Below are 18,403 nucleotides of genomic sequence, written 5' to 3' on the forward strand. Positions count from 1 at the left end.
ATGTGGTCTTTCATTTTTTAACTTAAAAAATGAATAAAATAAACTTTTTGGAGACTAATTCGATGTACAAATCAATGCTGTAGATATCTCAAAATACAATTTTCCCCCAATATCTTTAATTGCTACTCTGAGAATACTCATAGTGAGAATACAGCTTAGCCAAAATGCTATTACCGATGCCATTAATGTAACTGCAGACGGTTAATAAACCATTTTTAAATGAACATATTGCACTCTTCACACCCTTCTCGGTCGTCCAGGTTACATCTTATCCTGGCAACCTGATTCGGTTTCTTTCCTCTTAGCTCTGTGATAAGTGTTAACACTGCGCAAAGGAAATAGAGATTTCAACTCGTGTCTGGCGCAGTGGTTGGCGCTTCCTGCCTCAGAGTAAAAAGGTTTGCGGTTCAATTCCGACTGGGCAGCCTTTCTATGTTTAGTTAGCGTGTTCTTCCCCCTTGTCTGTGTGGGTTTCCTCCCACAATCATAAACCTGAGGTTGGACTTACTGGGGTCCATAAATTGCCCAAACATGCGAATGAGCGAAGGAACGGTTAATAAATATACACTAATAAATATCAAAAGTGATGTGATTTATCCTACAAGTGTAGGTGCATCAAATGCAGCGTTGTAAACCAGTTACAAACACGACAAAAGACAACCATCAAACATTTCGGGGTAAGCTTCAGCTTTAGAATGATTTCATGACATTTTCAACAGACGTAAAAGCACATCTGAAGCGATAAAAGAGCTTAGCGATGCATAATAATGACCTCTTTGGAACTCGCAAAACCGGTCTTCATTTTTATTAATGACAGCAGCGCTTTGTTTTTTTTTTTCCCCCTCCACACACCGGATGTGAAAAGTCCTTCCAGTGTCTTTGATTGATTTATCTTTGCAAGAATGAATAAAATTAATTAATACACCATATGAGCTCCTGATAGTTTAAAAGGTTGTCGAGGATAAAATAATAAAGGGCATGTTCTTATTTCCTTTGTGGCACTGATGGAGGGGCGATAAAGGGAGACAAATAACAGGTTCGATAACTCGAATATTCGGAAGATGATTATCTTTTTGATACACAGAAATGGCAAAGTGCTTTCACTCTGAATGACATGTTTGTTGGAATGTGATTTGCAGGCGCAAAAAACAAAAATTAAAAATGAAATACCAAATACGTAGTTGGTCAGCCAGACCGCTTACCCTATAACACAGATCAACTGGGATGGATTGACCTTGCTGCTGTTAACAGTCTGAGAGAAAGGAAGATTAATTCTGACAGTGTTTAATTAACACAATGAGATCCTCTTGCCATAAACCCAGATCACGCAGAGCATCTGTGAAATTCCAGCGCCATCTACTGGACAAAAAGCGCATTACACCGCTATTTTATCCACAAGGGTTCTAAGAAGTCAAGAGTCATGGATGTTTTATGACCCTATAAACTTTGAATAAGACTCTTTTTAGTCAGGAAAATCCATGATTTATGCTCTGGCCACCTCTGCTCGCTCACTAAAAACTGCGGGGAATACCTCGGAGGCAGCGTCAGTAAGCGGAACGGCTACGTGTCCTTGTTCATCCTTCCTCAGCCACAGGTGAGTCTCAATAACGGTTTAAAACCTCCATGATATCTTCCTTGACGGAGAGAGGAGAATGCTCCTGGATTCCAGGCCCGCCGATACTGGTTTCCCAACAGTCAAAACCACAGTCTTTCAAGTCCTGGACCGTGCACTGGACCACAAGGGAATCCGTTTCTACAAAAATAAACAAGTCATGTCAAGGGGGGGCTGACGTAGGATTTGAGAAAAGGAATCCAGTATAATAATATAATGGAAGAACTGGGAATTGAACGCGAAGTCCTGTGGGGCTTCATGTGTCCTATTTGGTTTCAGGGAATGGGAGAGGAGGATTTAAAAGAAAGAAAACTGTCGCTGACAGCGAATAACACAAAATTGTGAGGGGGAAAAAAAAAAAAAAAAAAAAACTGATGTGCAAAAAATAGAGATTAGGTACAATTCACAGCGATTCTAAAGAGCATTTTCCTGTCTGAGAGAAAATAACCCAAAAGTAAGATAGAAATGGCCCGGGTGAGCCCCCCAGGTCCCTGAGTTGTGTAACCACTGTGAGAGGACAGAGAAGACGGTCTGAAAATGGCTGCAATTCACACAGATGGTGACGCTTGTTAACCACGCGGACTAAAGATTATTGGGAAATCTAATTAAATGCATTTAAACATATCGAAACAGGCTGCAGGCATAAACAAAAACAGATTGCAAGTTCTTTTACTTCTTTGTTTGGCCACAGAGTACGCCCGAAAAACAAAGCAAAACAAAAAAACAACATTATCTGCAGCGTTGTGTGTGCGTTGAACGTAAAGGGCCCATCTTGGCCAACCTCTCATCGCTTCATGTTTTAACAATGATAGAGACATTTACAGTCAGCAGGAGCCTGCCAGCGTGGCTCTTTAGTTTTCTCAAGTCCCATCCATGGGATCATTGAGGGATGTTGCACGATCAGCGGTACTTTGAATTTTATTACATATCCTTGAATTTGTCCCGCGTGCATTGATTATAAACATTGCGGAATATCTCTCGCCATGCCTGTTAGCAATCAGGGGCAAATGTTTTCCCCTCAGATGCTCGGCACCGGTCGGGTGAAGTGCTTGAGAAGCGTTTCAGAATTAAATGATTTTTTTTAAATAATAATAATGATAAAATTTAATTCAAAGAATAAATAAATTAATTAATTTTAAAAAAAAAAAATTGAAAAATAAAAATAATTTTTTTTTTTTAAAAATTAAAAAAAAAAAAAAAATCGAGGAAAGTAGCGATTCACAGGATTTTGGTACCTGGTCTCAGAAGTGTGATTCCGCAGCCGCCTCCCCCCGCGCCTGTGAGCTTGCTGTGGAGTCCTCTGGCCAGCGTGACCTGACACAGCATGTCAAGGGCAGCGTGTCCTACTCCCATCACATTCAGGTGGTGCTGGTTGATGTCAATGAGCTCCTGTGAACGGTACAATCCAGGTATAATTCAATACCATTGCAAACTCTTAGGAGTCGCGCCTATGCGAATACTGTCTGTCCGAAAGTACATTTTGGAGTACTGCATTTCTCAACAGCTGCGTTCCGGCCACGTGGCGATCATGCGAGGCCGGTAATGTTCTGTACCTCCAGGATATCGTAGTGCTCCCCTGTGATGGGCTTGCAGGTCATCTCTGAGAGGACTTTCTCACAGGTACAGGAAATGGCATCAACAGAGTCAAGCACAGAGGTCATAATAGAAGGATACTGAAAAAAACAAAAAGGGGAGATAAAGAAGAAAGCATAAGCAAAAATAGGACTTGAAGTCTTTCCTGCAGGCTATACTCAAAACCCTGAATAAATATTAATGTTGATGCATGTCTGCTTTTTCCATCCTATCTCTCCTAAGCTTTACACATAGAGGAAAAATTGCAAGTCGGACTTTTTCCGCCTCTCACTTAAGCGTGACACCGCGCCGCAACACCATTCAGACCCATCTCCGTTGGAGGCAGAAATCCGCGCATCTCCATGTGTCACCAAGGCAACAGCACACAGGGGTGCTGGCTAAGAGTTTAATTTCAATATTTTATGAAGGCACTCAACACCAGACTCTGGAGTATCTGCCATGCAAAAGCATCGCCTATTATATTAATTACAGTGTCAGCAAGTAACACACAGGAGAGGAAGAAACCATTTAGTACCTTATTAATTTTGTCCTTCACCCTGGCAACAAGTACCTTGGTGCTACGTGGCACTTTGGTGTTAGTGAGGAGGATTCTTAATAATGGCACCCTGGAAGTAAAGCAGACAGATCAAAGGGTTCAGCCAGGTTTATTTAGTACATGCCCCTGCTGATAGCATCATTTATCCCGGGCAACACTTGGAATTCTGTGCGAAAAACAAATTGTGATGTGACTGCAGTGGATCACTCGGTGCACTTTTTAAATTAAAATTGAAGCGGAAAAAAAAAAAAAAATCTGTGTCATTACCTGCTCAGTGGTATTATCTTTCCAGCAAGGAACCTCAGCATGCCGCCTACATAGCAGGAAATCAAACTCATTAAACAGATAATCATCAAATGATAATGAACATTGCTGGTCCTATACTCCAGTGATTGCATGAAAGAGTTGTGTGTGTGTGTGTGTGTGTGTGTGAGTGTCCATGGAGACAGATGGAAGTACAGCGCAGCATGGACCGAGTACATGCCAGATCATTTAAGGCCTCACCCCACGTGCCTACAGCATTGTCTACTCCTGAGGGATTGCCATGGATGATCATCTCCCCTTGGAAAGCCCAACTGTTGATCAGCTCCAGATCCTCCTGACACCACCTGCACCATTTGCAGCAGAACATCATCTGATTTGCCATGATGTAAACTTTAATACATTTTGTTCCCAAGTGCTGTCGAAAAGACAACGGCTCATCGTACGTTTTGGGATGGGGCTGCTTTTTGGGCTGAATCGGGATAGAAAAAAAGGGGGGGGTACTCCAGCAGTTCTTCTACAGTTCCTCATTGATCCACGCCTCCATCTGCAGCCAAATACAATCATGCAGTAGCCTTGACTGAGCGCGGACTGGCTTTGTGACAAACGGCGATGAGAGCAAGCGTGGCATTCTGTGACTCTGGTGAGTCAATTATCTGCGCCGCTTTTTTTGTCCCGCGTTCTAACGGCGGCGGTCATTTGCGAGCGTGTATCAGATATAATCGATGCACTCTTTCCCACTTTAGCTGAAAGCCGGATGAAGAGGGTTTTTTTTTTTGTGCAGGACAGGATACGCGTGTTTTCCCGACGGTAAGTTACACAAGCTGTGTTGTGTCTGCGGCTCTCGGATTTGGCAGCCGGCCGCTACCTGACTCTGTGTGAACGCCATGTCTGCCATCGTTCCTGCATATTATCAACTTGTTAATCAAAATGTAAACTCTCGCTAGAAAGACAAACGCCCCGTGCGTTTCACCCCCAACTGTCCACTATCAATAAAAACCAAAAAGGAAAAGTGCTCAAAATAAACAAGTGCTTTGTAGCTTCAGTTTAAACCTTTTATGACAGACAAGGGTAAAATAATCCTTCAACTGTGTTCAAATGAATCATCTAAACCTGAGTGATACTTTAAACGGTAGCTCAGGTGTGGAATAAAAAAAAATCCCTCTTTTTTTTGTTGGGATGTTTACTGTATTAATGTTTGATTTCGTGACTGCGCGGCGTGCAGACGAGGGCTTGCTTTGAGAAAATATCATTACCTGGCAGTGTGGTCGCCGTCTTTGAGGGGAGGGGGGATGGCTCCGCTTGCACAGAGCAAAGATGCGGCCAGACACACGGAGTAGGCAGCGCTGGAACCCAAGCCCGCGCCCGTAGGCAGCTCTGACCACACAGACACCGTCATGCCGGGCAGCTCACTGTGCAAAGGACGGAGAAGAGAATTATATTTAACTAGTATTAATTAAAGTGAAGCATTTGCTTATGACCTTCCATTTAACTCCAGTGAGTATTTTGATGATCATTCTTTACAACCACAAAGCTTTCACTCCTGTGCAGACCGAGAACCTGTTAGACGCTGCTGTCAAGGGTCTGGCAGGCGAGCAGCTTTTTGGCAGACAGGAGAAAACTCTTAACTAATTGTCCAGCTCTTGTCTGGAGGGAATAACACATCTAGACTTGTTAAAGGCAAGCAGTAGGGCTCGGTGCCAGACTCTCATTAGCGGCCATCCTGTCCCCCCTTACACCAGTGTGTTGTGAACCAGCGACACTCACTGGCGGGTTTGTATACTGCAGGTTGATTCTTCGCACGCCGAAATCGGGTCGAGCGCAGCAACAGAACTATGGGTTGTTGTTTGTGGTGACAATCTATCGGTGATTATGGTTACTTTCTCTTTGTCTATCAGCTATTTTGTCAGGCTTGTTAGTTTCATGATTTAAGGAATACTGTTTAATGCCTTGTATTACAGGGGATGTAATTTTGCAGTGATATGGATCAATCATTTGGATGTAGTGAGAGAGGATATGAAGGTAGTTGGTGTGAGAGAGGAGGATACAGAGAATAGGGTTAGATGGAGAAAGTCGACTCGCTGTGGCGACCCCTAACGGGAAAAGCCGAAAGAAGAAGAAGAAAGAATTTAAGCCATTTTACTGATAGCGCTATATACTGTATTTGTCGACCAGTTAAAAGATGTGCTACTAACCCGATTTCAAATTTGCTTTAATTTTGCATGTTTTTCAAAACAAGTTCACTGTTTTGCAGCATTTAGAACAAAAGTTTGTGGAAATTACGTTCAGTTTTTTAGATCCATAACTAATTAAGTTGTGTTGTATGTTGTATACAACTACTTAAACTTTCGCAGTCCACAACCAATATCACTAAGATGTGTAACATTTGCCTGAAGAAATCATACATACATTTGTATGAAGAAATCTGTCCCAAGGTCCCAAGCTTCAGCTCACAAAGTCCACTTCAGACAGGTCATCTGTCTGACCTCAATCTCTTTGTCAAACAGCTTGGCTTGGAGAGCGGAACCAGTGAGGCGCATAAGGTCAGTGTATGTTCACAATCCAACAGCAGGTGTCCGTATAATATGGTAAAGCTAAGAGGAAAATTGTATAAGCCCAGAGTTGCTTACGTGCCCAATTAGAAACATTAGACCTCTCCATGCAGCTCAAACAAAGACACGCAACGGCTCAGGGGAATTAGGAGACTCCTATGGAGATAAATGCCATTAAATTGAGGAGACACTTGCGCAAAATATTTCATACACATAAACCCAGGGGTTGAATCCCCGCCACTGCAATGATTCTCCTCTTTCTAAACAGAGATGTTACAAGATTACGGTACATAAGGAAAGTGAAAAATGCCACAGACCAGCCCTGACCTTGGCTTGTCTTAGCGGAAAAGTCAGACTTGGGAAAAGACAGAACAGAGAATGTCAATTCTTTTAAGAAAAGCCTTCTTCAGAATGGATGCTACTCTTTTTATTTCCTGAAGTAGGACCAAACTCATTTGAACACAGTATGCATTTTTAAGTTCAAAGATCGTAGCTGACACAGGCTTGTTGCCCAGCCAGCAGTGGATAGCCTGATATGATACAGATAAAACAGCTATTCTTCGTCAACTGTGATAAGAACAAAACAGCTGTTAGCAAACTGCAAAACATTGCTAAAAGTGCAAAATACGCAAAACATTTTCGGTACATTTAAAAAAAACATGAAATCAGCAATGAGATATAATCTGGGCTTGATATGATCACATAATGGCCATCTGCCAGCGTTTGGGTGTCATTTTGTGTTCCACTTGTGTGGGGCCATATGATGAAACTAAACCTCTCTCAGTCAAGAGGGAGGGGGCGTCAGTAAAATGCTAAAAGGCTGCACAGCAATTTATGAATCCATTCTCCATGAAAGGAGGATTGATTGACTCTTGGCTGGCCATTTCGGAGCTTTACAGACTCTACCTTCGGAAGAGTGAGGTCAGTTATCTCAGTCTGATAGCCAACTTCTAGCTTTTACCTGACTGGCTGCCATTACATGATGTCAGGGTGCATTCCTAAAATTGACCGTCATTCTTTTTATAGCTTGATTTTTTTTCCCCCTTCAATCTAACCTGGCTGTTCTGCCAGGCATTCTCATGCTTGTTAGCAATATTTTCAGTGAAATAGGAGACATCAGTCAGTTGCATTGATTATCAACATCACAACACATTTGAGGGCTTCCGAGTGCCTGCAGAGAATCATTGATTGATGGGATCACTTGCTCTGAATTTTACATATAAATACTGATCTGGACAGTTTTTTTTCCGTAAACATTAATGTTGGTTACTAGTATATCTGTCAGAGGCTTATACCGTATCCATCATTTTTAAATTGTTTATATGATATTTTGTTTAAGCTGTACCACATGAAAAATATATTGATAGTATAGTCACCTTAGCTCATTAGTATCAACACTACAATAAAAACAGGCAGAAAAACAACAACCTTACCCTGATCCAAACAGGGAGAGATAGATGTATAGAAATGCTAAGGTGGCCATGTTGCAGTTATCCAAGTTTCCATTTGTAACGCCCAGAAATTCACGCAGTCGGCACACAAGGTCGGCATCAAGACGTTTCGCCACTTCCCTCTCACCTGTGAAGAAACGCGGCATGTCCCTTGACTGATCAAATCACAAAAATATATAAGAAAGGGCTTATCATGAGTCGTAAAAAAAAAACTTAGATCTTGCAGACACTGAATCAGAACATTTGCAGCACATACATTCTGGTTGGTTTATTCAAAGATTGATATTATGAGAAGTTCTTTATGTGTTGAAAAATTGGTTGCAATGACTCACTCCGGGCTTTCTCGCAGTCCTGACAAATAAAAGTTTTTCAGATTTAAAGTTCTTATAATTGCTTAAGGGTAGTATTTTTTTTTTCACTATTTTTGATCTATTAACCAGAAACCTCTGGAAAATGTTCAATACAAGTTAATCAAAGTCTCTGTAGGAGTACAGTACTAACCATATGTAGAGGAAATAAGCTTCTTCAATTCCAACAGGTCCCAGGAGAGGAAAGTGTCAATGTTAGGGAGATTAATGCAAACTCTGCCAGCTGTGGTCGCTTTCAATCGCAGGTATGTTCTCAAATTCAAACTAACAGCAAGCGCCACCTGTCATGAGACAAGAACAGAAAGCCAAAAACTTATCAAATGTTTAGTTGGGAGTGGAAAACAAACAAAAAAGAACTCAAGTCCAGTCGGTTAGTTAATCTGCTCCTCCTGCAGGTGGTGTAGTTTCGTCTTGTGTTTCCGAGGTGCGTGAGAATACACTTGGAACATGTTTGAGTAGAACATCCTGCATCTGGAGTAACTTGTAAACACAAAATATGTGTACTATGACTGTGTTTCTATTCTTTTGAAGCTCAAGGTTCAATGACTATGAAAACTTATTCCTTAACAACATGGACTGCTTCATAGTTGACAGGTTACCTTCCCGTGCACAACAGCGTGTTCTCCGTGGAGGATCGCCTTTCCGGGAGCAGACACGATGCAGTCCTTGACCTTCATGTCACTGAATGACCCAAAGTATGAAAACGAGAATTCCAGAGAATAGAGCTGAATTTGTCACTTGACTCCGAGTAAGAGTTAGCTTAGCCTCGTTTAGCTAGCGCTAATCCCCTGAAGCCAACCCGGTCTGTTGACTATTTCCCCCCTACTCAGCGGTTTTTCGTGAGCGCCGGAAGGATAACGAGGATTTGCGGGGGCATAGTGGACGCCTGGACACGGGCTGAGACCCTGAGAGAGCGTGGAAACGCGGAATGGAAACACGCCTGACTTGTTGTCGGGGGGGATGTGGGAGTCCCAGCCAGCTTCACATAGCGAATCAGCGACGCGGCCACTTGTCCGTTTTCTCTTCTAGCCAATCACCGCTCGAGATACAGAACCGTCCGGTGACTGGACCAATCACGCGATTAGAAATGAAACGCCCCCCAAACTACAGGAACTTGTGAGGCTCAAGAACCAGTATAAACGTATCCGCCGAATTTCTGTCGAAATGGCCTCGTTTGTTGTAAGAACTACGCAATTCCGCTGTGTTTTAAGGACATGTAGACTCATAAGCGATAGCCGGATGAAACAAACATTTTCGTTCGGGAGAAGGTACAGGTTACATAATTGTCCCTTTTTTTTCTCCATTTCCATCAGTGACGTTTGACCTGCTACATGAGCTAGCCAGTGAACCTGTAAACAAACCAGTCAATCTATCTTTGCATTGTGAGAGTAAAGTGCTGTTTAAATGTATGACCAGTATATGGAATGTACTTGTTAGTTCACATTCTTAGTTAATAATTTCACCTGCACCTTGTCTTTGACAGCTACACCAGTGATGGAAGCATCAAAGTACCCAAAATATACACCAAAACGGGAGACAAAGGTTTGTTCGCACAGATTTATTCATCAGAAGAAGAAAAAAAACTGCAATAGAGTATGAGGGAATGGGAAGGAAATTTAGAATTCCCAGGCACACTCCTATAATACCACTGCATGCACAATTTTTAGGATTAATTTTGTTATTGTATAATTACAGCGCTCTCGGTCAATCTGAAATGTTAAACCCTCAAACCTGAACATTGAAGTTGTAAAAGTCAAGATTTGGGTTTAAGAGAATCTATGTAGACCATTATTAGGCAACTCTTAGTGTGCAGAATTATGCAACTAAATGAAACATTTTCCCATGTCACCTGTTTATCTTCACCTTTTTATGTGAGAATGAAGTACACAATTTACAATAATTTCTGAAATTTCATAAAAGTGCTGCTTATGTCTCTGAGAACTTAAGCTTATACAGCTTGGAGTTGGAAATTATGGGTGAAATAATGATATGGTCAAAATAGTAATTTGCCCAATAATTGTGCACACAGTGCAAAGGAAGCTCATGCATTGAGCCCCCCCACATTCACACCTGAAAAGTTGTCACAAACCAAATTAAGATTTTTACCTTTCGCTTTCGCTGATATGTTTGTCTGACAAATATTTTCCATGCTACATATGACTCTATAACTATATATTTGCTCTCATGATCACCCTGAGATGTTGCAGTGCTGATCCTGGCTATTTTCTGCACATCACTAATGTTTGGAATAATTTGTTCTACTGAAGAACCAGTGCACAATTCTGAGGCGAATGTTAAAATGTGCCAATTTTATATTTTGTAATGATAAATATATTCAACTGAAAGCATGTTAAAACATTTTTTACCAAAATATTTCCACATTATTGTTTTTTTTTTCTTTTTTTTTTTTCATAATTTTGCCTGTATATACAGCATGTGCAAATTTATTAGTATGCCCAGGATTTTCAGCAATCTGTGGAGAAGCATTCAGATGTTTTATGAAGGCTTTTCAGTTTTGTTTGTCTGAGATTTTCTTTATTTCAATGGTTTCACATCTATTGGAGTATAAATGAGTGTGTTTTACCAGTAGGGATGAAAAGCATTTCAGAAGGCCATATACAAGGTTTGACTTGTTTTGTATGAATTACTGTGCATGTCCATGGTCATTCTAATAATATCTCTCAGCCCCCCATAACACAACGTGATTATTTACAAAAAGGGTTTTCAAAGATATTTTCGAGAGGCTGATTTTATCTTCGCCCCTTTAGGTTTCTCAAGCACATTTACTGGAGAAAGGAGACCAAAGGAGGACCAGATTTTTGAAGCTTTAGGGAATACAGATGAACTATCATCTGCTATAGGGTAAAATCTTGACTATTCAAAGCCACTTCATGCGTTGTTCGGTTTGATGCCTTTACTAAATTGATAAAACGGTTTTGGATGTTTCAGGCTGGCCAGAGAATTTTGCCTTGACAAAAGTCACACATTCACAGATCAGCTGGACAAGGTCGGCTTTCATATTACTGGAATTCACTTTAAACTAGAAATGCTCTCTATGAGTGTTTGCTGTGCTCTCTCTAGATACAATGCATTTTGCAAGATGTAGGATCCAACATCGCCACGCCTCGATCATCTGCGAGAGAAAGTCATATAAGTATGTCCAGGTGTTTTATGCAGTAAATTATTGTGTCTGTGTTAATCTCACTTTGTTTTGTTCCCTGTTTGCTAGAAAGAACCAAATTTACCCATCAGCCCATTGCGGACCTCGAGAAGTGGATTGATATGTTCACAGAGGAACTCCCCCCACTGACCAACTTTATTTTACCTGTAAGCCTGTTATCGCACCTTTAAGTCACTGTTCATTTGAAAGTCGATTTTCGTGAGGCGTTCTGACATCCCATGTTTCGTGTCACAGTCCGGGGGAAAGAGCAGCGCGGCTTTGCATTTAGCTCGGACGGTCTGCCGGAGAGCGGAACGTAGGTACGTTGCGACATTGGTTTAATAACTTAAAGTGAGCCATTTGTCTTGATTTGGTGACAGCTGGTTCTAAGAGCAATCTGTTCTTTATGCAGTGTTGCTCCAATTGTGCGCTCAGGGGAAGCGGATCCAGACGTTGCAAAGTTTTTGAATAGGTCAGTCTATGACTTTTAACATCCGTTACTGCGTATGCCTTCTGCCATAAATCTTTATTTTTTTTATATATTCACACAGATTAAGTGACTACCTTTTCACACTGGCCAGATATGCAGCCTTGAAAGAAGGCCGCACTGAAAACATCTACAAAAGACCTGAATAATGACAGTTCCACAAATAAATGCTTCACATATTTTGCCATGTATGATCATATGTTTTAAGTATATAAAATAAACGTCAATCAGTTGCAACATTACTGTTTGGATTATTTTTTTAAACATATTGACAGCCAAACCCAATGAAAACTTAAGCCGTGACCTTCCGCGTTCTTCTTGCAATGAATAACAAATAACAAATAAGGAGCTATTCAGTGGATTGACAAATTGGTAGGGGTGTTGACCAAGTCAAAGGATCTGGCACCAGCCCTGGCTTTTCTGGGACAGAGTACTGGCCCATGTCATCAGAGAAAGATTGCGATCCTCGTAGGGCGGGTAGCGCAGGTAGGTGACACACTCAAAGTGTGTGCTCCTTAACAGGCATGACTTCCTGTGAGAGAAGGTGTCAAATGTGTCGCGACCATGGTAGGAGCCCATTCCGCTAGCACCTGTACCGAAAGCAAAAGTCCTCGATAAAGTTCCCCGATCTCACCCAAAGTCATCTTTACTATGGGATGTTTCCAACTTACCCACTCCGCCGAAAGGCAGAGCCACCATCATGCTCTGCAGAACACTGTCGTTGGAGCAAAAGCTGCCGCTGGAGGTCTCGCTCATTAGCCTTGAGATGACCTACATTTTCGGAAACACATAACCGAGCACTTATTGATCTGACCGGGTTTTTGTTTTTTTATTTCCCCCTTGTGACAAGCGTTGCCTTGACGTATGCCCTTTACCTCACTGTTGCTTGAATACGCATACACGCAGAGGGGTTTCTCCTGCTTATTGATGAAAGCGAGTGTCTCGTCGACACCGTTTACAGTCAGAACGGGGAGAACTGGGCCGAAAATATCCTGCTGCATGACGGGGTCTGACTGCGCCACCTCCGTCAAAATCGTCGGGGCTTCAAACGGGAAATACAGGAAGAACTTTAGGTGAAATATCTTGCGAAGGCTGACCGCAATTGAAAGAGTCTACACATTTAATGACTCTTACCAATATATTTTTCTGCCTCTATCACCTGTCCACCAGTGGCCACCTTGCCAGATCTCCACAATATGTCTTTGGCCCGGTTAAATATTTCCAGATTAACCATGCGGCCAAAGCTGCGGGACTCTCTTGGATTGGGACCGTAAAACTGCATCAGACAGCATTTCAGGGCCTGAACCAGTCTATCCTTGACGTCCACGTGGCACAGGATATAGTCTGGTGCCACCAAGCTCTGGCCAGCGTTGTGGAAGCGTGCCCAGGCAATGCGCTGCGCAGCCATGGCGACGTCACATTGTACATCCACATAACACGGGTTCTTCCCACCCAAAACCAGGGTGACTGGTGTCAGAGTCATTGCTGCAGCCTGAGCAATCCTGCTGCCCTCTTCTCTGCTTCCTAAGGGTTTAGATAGATAGATCGATAGGTGAGTGGATGGATGGATGGGTTTGTGGATAGAAGGATGGATAAGTTAAGATAAGCTTTATTGATCCCATAGGGGAAATACTTTTGTCACAGCAGTATAAGAGATATTGTGTCAATAAATATGAATATAAATATAAATAGAGTGACAATTAGAGGATAATTAAACAATTCGAAGATAGTAAAAGACATCCACAAATAAATAGATAGCGACAACATTATCAAGGATAAGAGTGGAAAAGAAGAACAAGGGTGAAAAACAAAACAACAACAAGGATAGGAACATAAACAGTGACAATAGCAATGACAACAATGAACAAAAATAAGCAGGATGCTGAGACCAACAAGAATAAAAATAGATAGATAGATAGATAGATAGATAGATAGATAGATAGATAGATAGATAGATAGATAGATAGATAGATAGATAGATAGATAGATAGATAGATAGATAGATAGATAGATAGATAGATAACATAGAAATCCCATTGTAGGATTTTTAATAAATCAATTAATCAAGAAACAAAACTGTAGACCTGCACCAAGCTGGGAAGACTGAATCTTCAATAGGTAAGCAACTTGGTGTGAAGAAATCAACTGTGGAAGCTATTATTACAAAATGGAAGACATACAAGACTACAAATAATCTCCCTCGATCTGGGGCTCCACGCAAGATCTCACCTTGTGGAGTCAAAATGATCACCAGAGCGGTGAATAAAAATCCCAGAACCACGTGGGGACCTAGTGAATGATGTGCAGAGAACTGGGACCAAAGCAACAAAGGCTACCATCAGTAACACACTACGCCGCCTGGGACTCAAATCCTGCTGTGCCAGACGTGTCAAGGCCTGTCTGAAGTTTGCTAGAGAACATTTAGATGACCCAGAAGAGGATTGGGAGAATGTCCTATGGTCCAGTGAAACCAAAATAGAACTTTTTAGTAAAAACTCAACTTGCTGTGTTTGGAGGAGAATGAATGCTGAGTTGCATGGAAATAACACCATACCTACTGTGAAGCATGGGGGTGGAAACATGCTGTGGGGCTGTTTTTCTGCAAAGGGACCAGGACGACCGATCCGTGGAAAGGAAAGAATGAACGGGGCCATGTATTGTGAGATTTTGAGTGAAAACCTCCTTCCATCAGCAAGGGCACTGAAGATGAAACATGGCTGGTTCTTTCAACAGGACAATGATCCCAGACACAGCGCCAGGGCAACGAAGGAGCGGCTTCGTTAGAAGCATTTCAAGGTCCTGGATTGGCCTAGCCAGCCTCCAGGTCTCAACCCTTTAGAAAATCTCTCCAAGGGGGGGGGAGTTGAAAATCCGCGTTGCCCAGCAACAGCCCCAAAACATCACTGCTCGAGAAGAGATCTGCATGGAGGAACAGGCCAAAATAGCAGCAACAGTGTGAAAACCTTGTGAAGACTGACAGAAAATGTTCGACCTCTATCATTGCCAACAAAGGGTAAATAACAAAGTGTTGTGATGAACCTTTGTTCTTGACAAAATACTGATTTTCCACCATAATATGTAAATTCTCTAGAAATTAGACAATGTGATTTTCTGGATTTTTTTTCTCATTCTGTCTCTCATAGTTGAAGTGTACTTATGATATAAATTACAGGCGTCTCTCATCTATTTAAGTAGGAGAACTCGGTGGCTTACTAAACACTTTTTTCCCCCACGTTAGATAGGTTAGTGGATGGAGGGAGCTCTGGGAGACGGGTAGATCTCCGAAATACCTATGATGTATTCCCATTACCAAAAAATCTCCACCGGTGGCGAGGACCCAACCTTTGACCTTTGCCCATCCCATGCGACTCAAACATATTCTGACCGGCTGCAAGACCAGCCTCACACAAGGATGTTCAACCAGAAGTGTCTGGCAGCAGTGCTGGAGAACAAGAAGAATGTAGTAAACTCCTTATCCCCGAGAGCGACCAATTCCACCCCTGATTCATCCAAGAGGGTCAGAAAAAGCCTAACCATTTGGTCCCCATCACTGAAGTCTGTGTACATCATAGAACTTACTATTCCCTGGGAGGACGCGGTTGAAGAGACAAGAAACCGCCATGCACCGAGCTGGCAATGGATGCTAAACAGCAAGGATGGAACACAAAAGTCTGTCCTGTTGAGGTGGGATGTCGAGGATTTGTGGCTTCCTCCATCACCTGGCTTCTCAAACACCTTAATATTCAAGGACAGGCTCTTCAGCAGACAGTTAGATCCAGCTCTAAAGCGTCTGAAAGAAGCAGCCAGCGGATGTGGATAAAACCCCTGCTGGGCTCACAGAGCTAAATAACTAATATTGTAATGATTGGGCACGGGGCACAAGCTCAGACCTGATCCACCTGTAGCTGGCCACCTTTGTGGAGGGTGTGTAGTGTTAAATGGCCAAAACACCCAATGAATCAAAGGTACATTATTGATGATGTGTCCCCAAAATGTATATCTTTTCTGATAGCTTCTCATTTTGCTCTCAATATATACCTCATGTAACTGCATAACATCTACTGGCACAATGAACAGTTTTACATCTCATCCCGTGTTTTATGATTCTAGATAGGTGCGTGGATGGATGGATGGATGGATGGATGGATGGATGGATGGATGGATGGATGGATGGATGGATGGATGGATGAATATACAGACAGACCGATAGACATTTACGAAGTTGTAGCTGGTTTAGACACAGTTCAGAAACCCACGACACACATCGATACAAAAATACATTTCATCGATGATTCCAAAATCTTTCCGGGAGTCGATTCCATCCTTACCGGTATAGAAAACGTGATCGAATTTCAATTCCACAACTTCAGGCAAGTCATTGGAGCTTGTCAGGATTACATGGAAGCATTCCTTGAGGAATACGAGATTTTAGTAGAGGAGATTTTCAGCTATCAAATAAAATCCTCAACCTGCTCCACAGTTTCAAGCTTTAAACTATAGCTATATATATGTATATATATATATATGTGTGAATACATATATATCGACATTTCTACATATTGAAATGCAAAGCAAATACAAAAGCACACAGTTCGTGGAAAAATTAGTAAACTTGGAACTATTTTACCGGGGCAACCATCTTCACCGGTGTGTGTGTGTACGTGTGTGTGTGTGTGTGTTTGTGTGTGTGTGTGTGACTACTCACAGTGTCGAGGTAGGAGGGGATGAGCCGATGAAGGAGGTCCGCAGTGTGAGCCGTCCACTCCGAGGGGCTGATGATGGCACAGTTGCCTGCACAAACAAACAGCATCAGTGGTTCTGGGATAGACTGCATAAGGGCAGTGATTTAAAAAAAAAATAAAATAAAAAAATTAGCGAATGTGTGTGTGTGTGTGTGTGCAACCTGCTGCTATTGCTCCTATCAGTGGCACCAGAGACATTTGGACCGGACTACACCAGGTCCCGATGATTAACACCACCCCGAGCGGCTCACTGACCACCAGACATTCATCCAATGTGGTGGACTTCGGGAGGCAAACAAGCTCCGGGTTAGTTTTAGAAGTTGAATTAGAAATTCTCAAGCGGTCACAGTCGCATTGGACAAATTAAAAAGGGGAATGACATCCGCCAACTTTAATCTTACATAAAGGGCAAGGCGAATTTTAATCTCCTTTGGCGGGATCGACACAATACATTTCTTTGTCGCGGTGAGATGGAATGTTCTCTACAATTACAGTTATGCAAATCAGGAATAATCCCAACACCGTTATGAAGTCGTTTTTGACCGAAGGACTTTGCAGTCAACTGTCTCACCAGGTTTCTCTCGACTCGCTGCGGCTGCATCCACTTCCTGAGGTTGTTGATCGCGTGGAGGGCCTCGTTCTTGACCAGGACGAGTTCGGACACGACCGTCTCGAACCTCGGCTGATTAAAGATAAAAATTAAAAAACGCAAACGAAACCAGGAAATAAACCCGAAGCTTTTAGTTAATTCCCATCAATTTCAAAACAAACGAACGTCAACCTCGTCGGCTTTATCTCACCTTATGAAGGTCCCTCCCGAGAGCGTCCACAAAGTCACACTCGTGCTCCTCGAGAATCCGCACCACCGCCTCCAGCTGAGCCAGCCGGAAACCCTCCTTGATGGTGCGTCCGGTTCGGAAGGAATCCCTGGCCCTCCTGAGGAGGTCCTCACACTGCAGAGGGTATGTCCTCAGACAGGCCTCCCCCAGTCTGGTCCTGGAACATCACCCAAATCACTTGTTTCACCACCACGGCGCAAATCGCATACTTGTCATTTGACCTACTGAACGGCTCGTACCTCCTGCATGTCAAGCGGCCATTCCTCTGACAAACAGAGCACGCTCTTGCTTTTCTACTCATGTCGATTCAAATAAAGTATTCTCTAGTGCTGGTCTTTTATAAATGGAGTTAGTGTGCTGTTAAGCCCAAGCTCCGGTCCAGAAAAAAAGCCTTACTGGCCGGAAGGGGGGGGCGTGAGGGGGGGATAGGGAAAAAAACGATAACTCCAGCCAATCAGGTGATAAAATTAATCTTGACGATGCAAAACAACAACTTTAACCCGACCATCCCGGGGCCATCATTAATCACACACGAAATTATAAAACATTTAAATGAGTTGACATTACCTCCGCAGGGATTTGAACCATCTGGCCGGAGAGGGGCTCGGCGGTTTGCTCATGGTCCTTCCGCTGGGTTACAGTTGGCGGATGAGGAAATTTCAAGAAATGGGAAGGGGGGGGGGGGGGGTCTAACGGAGTCGTCGCAGTACGAGGGCCGAGCGGAGTCGCCCTGATAATCCGCTGTGCACGTTATTCGGGATGCCGGGAAAAACGCTATTGTTAGAGCTCTCGCCGGCTGAAAA

General features: G+C 42.7%; 3 protein-coding genes across 4 annotated transcripts; 1 reads left to right on the forward strand and 2 right to left on the reverse strand.

The window, feature by feature from the left end:
• Nucleotides 1-790: 790 nt before the first annotated feature.
• mvk (mevalonate kinase) lies at nt 791-9,367 on the reverse strand. The gene is made up of 10 exons (XM_086173956.1): nt 8,972-9,367; nt 8,506-8,653; nt 7,987-8,131; nt 5,258-5,413; nt 4,245-4,348; nt 4,008-4,053; nt 3,720-3,810; nt 3,166-3,285; nt 2,848-3,001; nt 791-1,753 (listed from the first exon to the last, which is right to left on the reverse strand). Exons 1-10 carry the CDS (start codon nt 9,047-9,049, stop codon nt 1,602-1,604), a joined length of 1,194 nt encoding a protein of 397 aa, XP_086030082.1. The 5' UTR covers nt 9,050-9,367; the 3' UTR covers nt 791-1,601.
• Nucleotides 9,368-9,487: 120 nt separating this feature from the next.
• Nucleotides 9,488-12,261, forward strand: mmab (metabolism of cobalamin associated B). Its single transcript, XM_086173759.1, has 9 exons — nt 9,488-9,640; nt 9,856-9,914; nt 11,141-11,234; nt 11,322-11,379; nt 11,454-11,526; nt 11,602-11,699; nt 11,788-11,852; nt 11,945-12,004; nt 12,084-12,261. The coding sequence occupies exons 1-9, from the start codon at nt 9,537-9,539 to the stop codon at nt 12,166-12,168; spliced, it is 696 nt and encodes a 231-aa protein (XP_086029885.1). The 5' UTR covers nt 9,488-9,536; the 3' UTR covers nt 12,169-12,261.
• Nucleotides 12,194-18,220, reverse strand: aldh3b4 (aldehyde dehydrogenase 3 family, member B4). Of its 2 annotated transcripts, none has more exons than XM_086173758.1 (10): nt 18,168-18,220; nt 17,562-17,757; nt 17,333-17,443; nt 16,923-17,043; nt 16,725-16,810; nt 16,348-16,429; nt 13,154-13,543; nt 12,895-13,061; nt 12,691-12,790; nt 12,194-12,609 (listed from the first exon to the last, which is right to left on the reverse strand). In XM_086173758.1, the coding sequence occupies exons 1-10, from the start codon at nt 18,218-18,220 to the stop codon at nt 12,410-12,412; spliced, it is 1,506 nt and encodes a 501-aa protein (XP_086029884.1). In that variant the 3' UTR covers nt 12,194-12,409. The 2 variants fall into 2 exon arrangements, with proteins under 2 accessions (XP_086029884.1, XP_086029883.1); XM_086173757.1 differs by lacking the exon at nt 18,168-18,220 and adding an exon at nt 17,840-17,943.
• Nucleotides 18,221-18,403: the final 183 nt, after the last annotated feature.

The sequence above is a fragment of the Fistularia commersonii genome, chromosome 26 (assembly GCF_037954325.1).
Source record: "Fistularia commersonii isolate RoL2024-O1a breed Wild chromosome 26, RoL_Fcom_v1.0, whole genome shotgun sequence".
NCBI classification, from domain to species: Eukaryota; Metazoa; Chordata; class Actinopteri; order Syngnathiformes; family Fistulariidae; genus Fistularia; species Fistularia commersonii.

What these genes read in the sequence shown, in the direction of transcription:
- mvk (XM_086173956.1), bottom strand. Translation starts at nt 9,049, where the DNA reads ATGAAGGTCAAGGACTGCATCGTGTCTGCTCCCGGAAAGGCGATCCTC. An exon ending in GCTTATTTCCTCTACATATG is followed by an intron (nt 8,132 to 8,505) that starts GTTAGTACTGTA and finishes GTTTCTTCACAG; the next exon opens with GTGAGAGGGAAGTGGCGAAA. An exon ending in TGAAGGACAAAATTAATAAG is followed by an intron (nt 3,286 to 3,719) that starts GTACTAAATGGT and finishes TGTTTTTTTCAG; the next exon opens with TATCCTTCTATTATGACCTC.
- mmab (XM_086173759.1), top strand. Translation starts at nt 9,537, where the DNA reads ATGGCCTCGTTTGTTGTAAGAACTACGCAATTCCGCTGTGTTTTAAGG. An exon ending in GAACTATCATCTGCTATAGG is followed by an intron (nt 11,235 to 11,321) that starts GTAAAATCTTGA and finishes TGGATGTTTCAG; the next exon opens with GCTGGCCAGAGAATTTTGCC. An exon ending in TGACCAACTTTATTTTACCT is followed by an intron (nt 11,700 to 11,787) that starts GTAAGCCTGTTA and finishes TTCGTGTCACAG; the next exon opens with TCCGGGGGAAAGAGCAGCGC.
- aldh3b4 (XM_086173757.1), bottom strand. Translation starts at nt 17,901, where the DNA reads ATGAGTAGAAAAGCAAGAGCGTGCTCTGTTTGTCAGAGGAATGGCCGC. An exon ending in GGCCGCTTGACATGCAGGAG is followed by an intron (nt 17,758 to 17,839) that starts GTACGAGCCGTT and finishes GTGATGTTCCAG; the next exon opens with GACCAGACTGGGGGAGGCCT. An exon ending in AGCGAGTCGAGAGAAACCTG is followed by an intron (nt 17,044 to 17,332) that starts GTGAGACAGTTG and finishes TGCCTCCCGAAG; the next exon opens with TCCACCACATTGGATGAATG.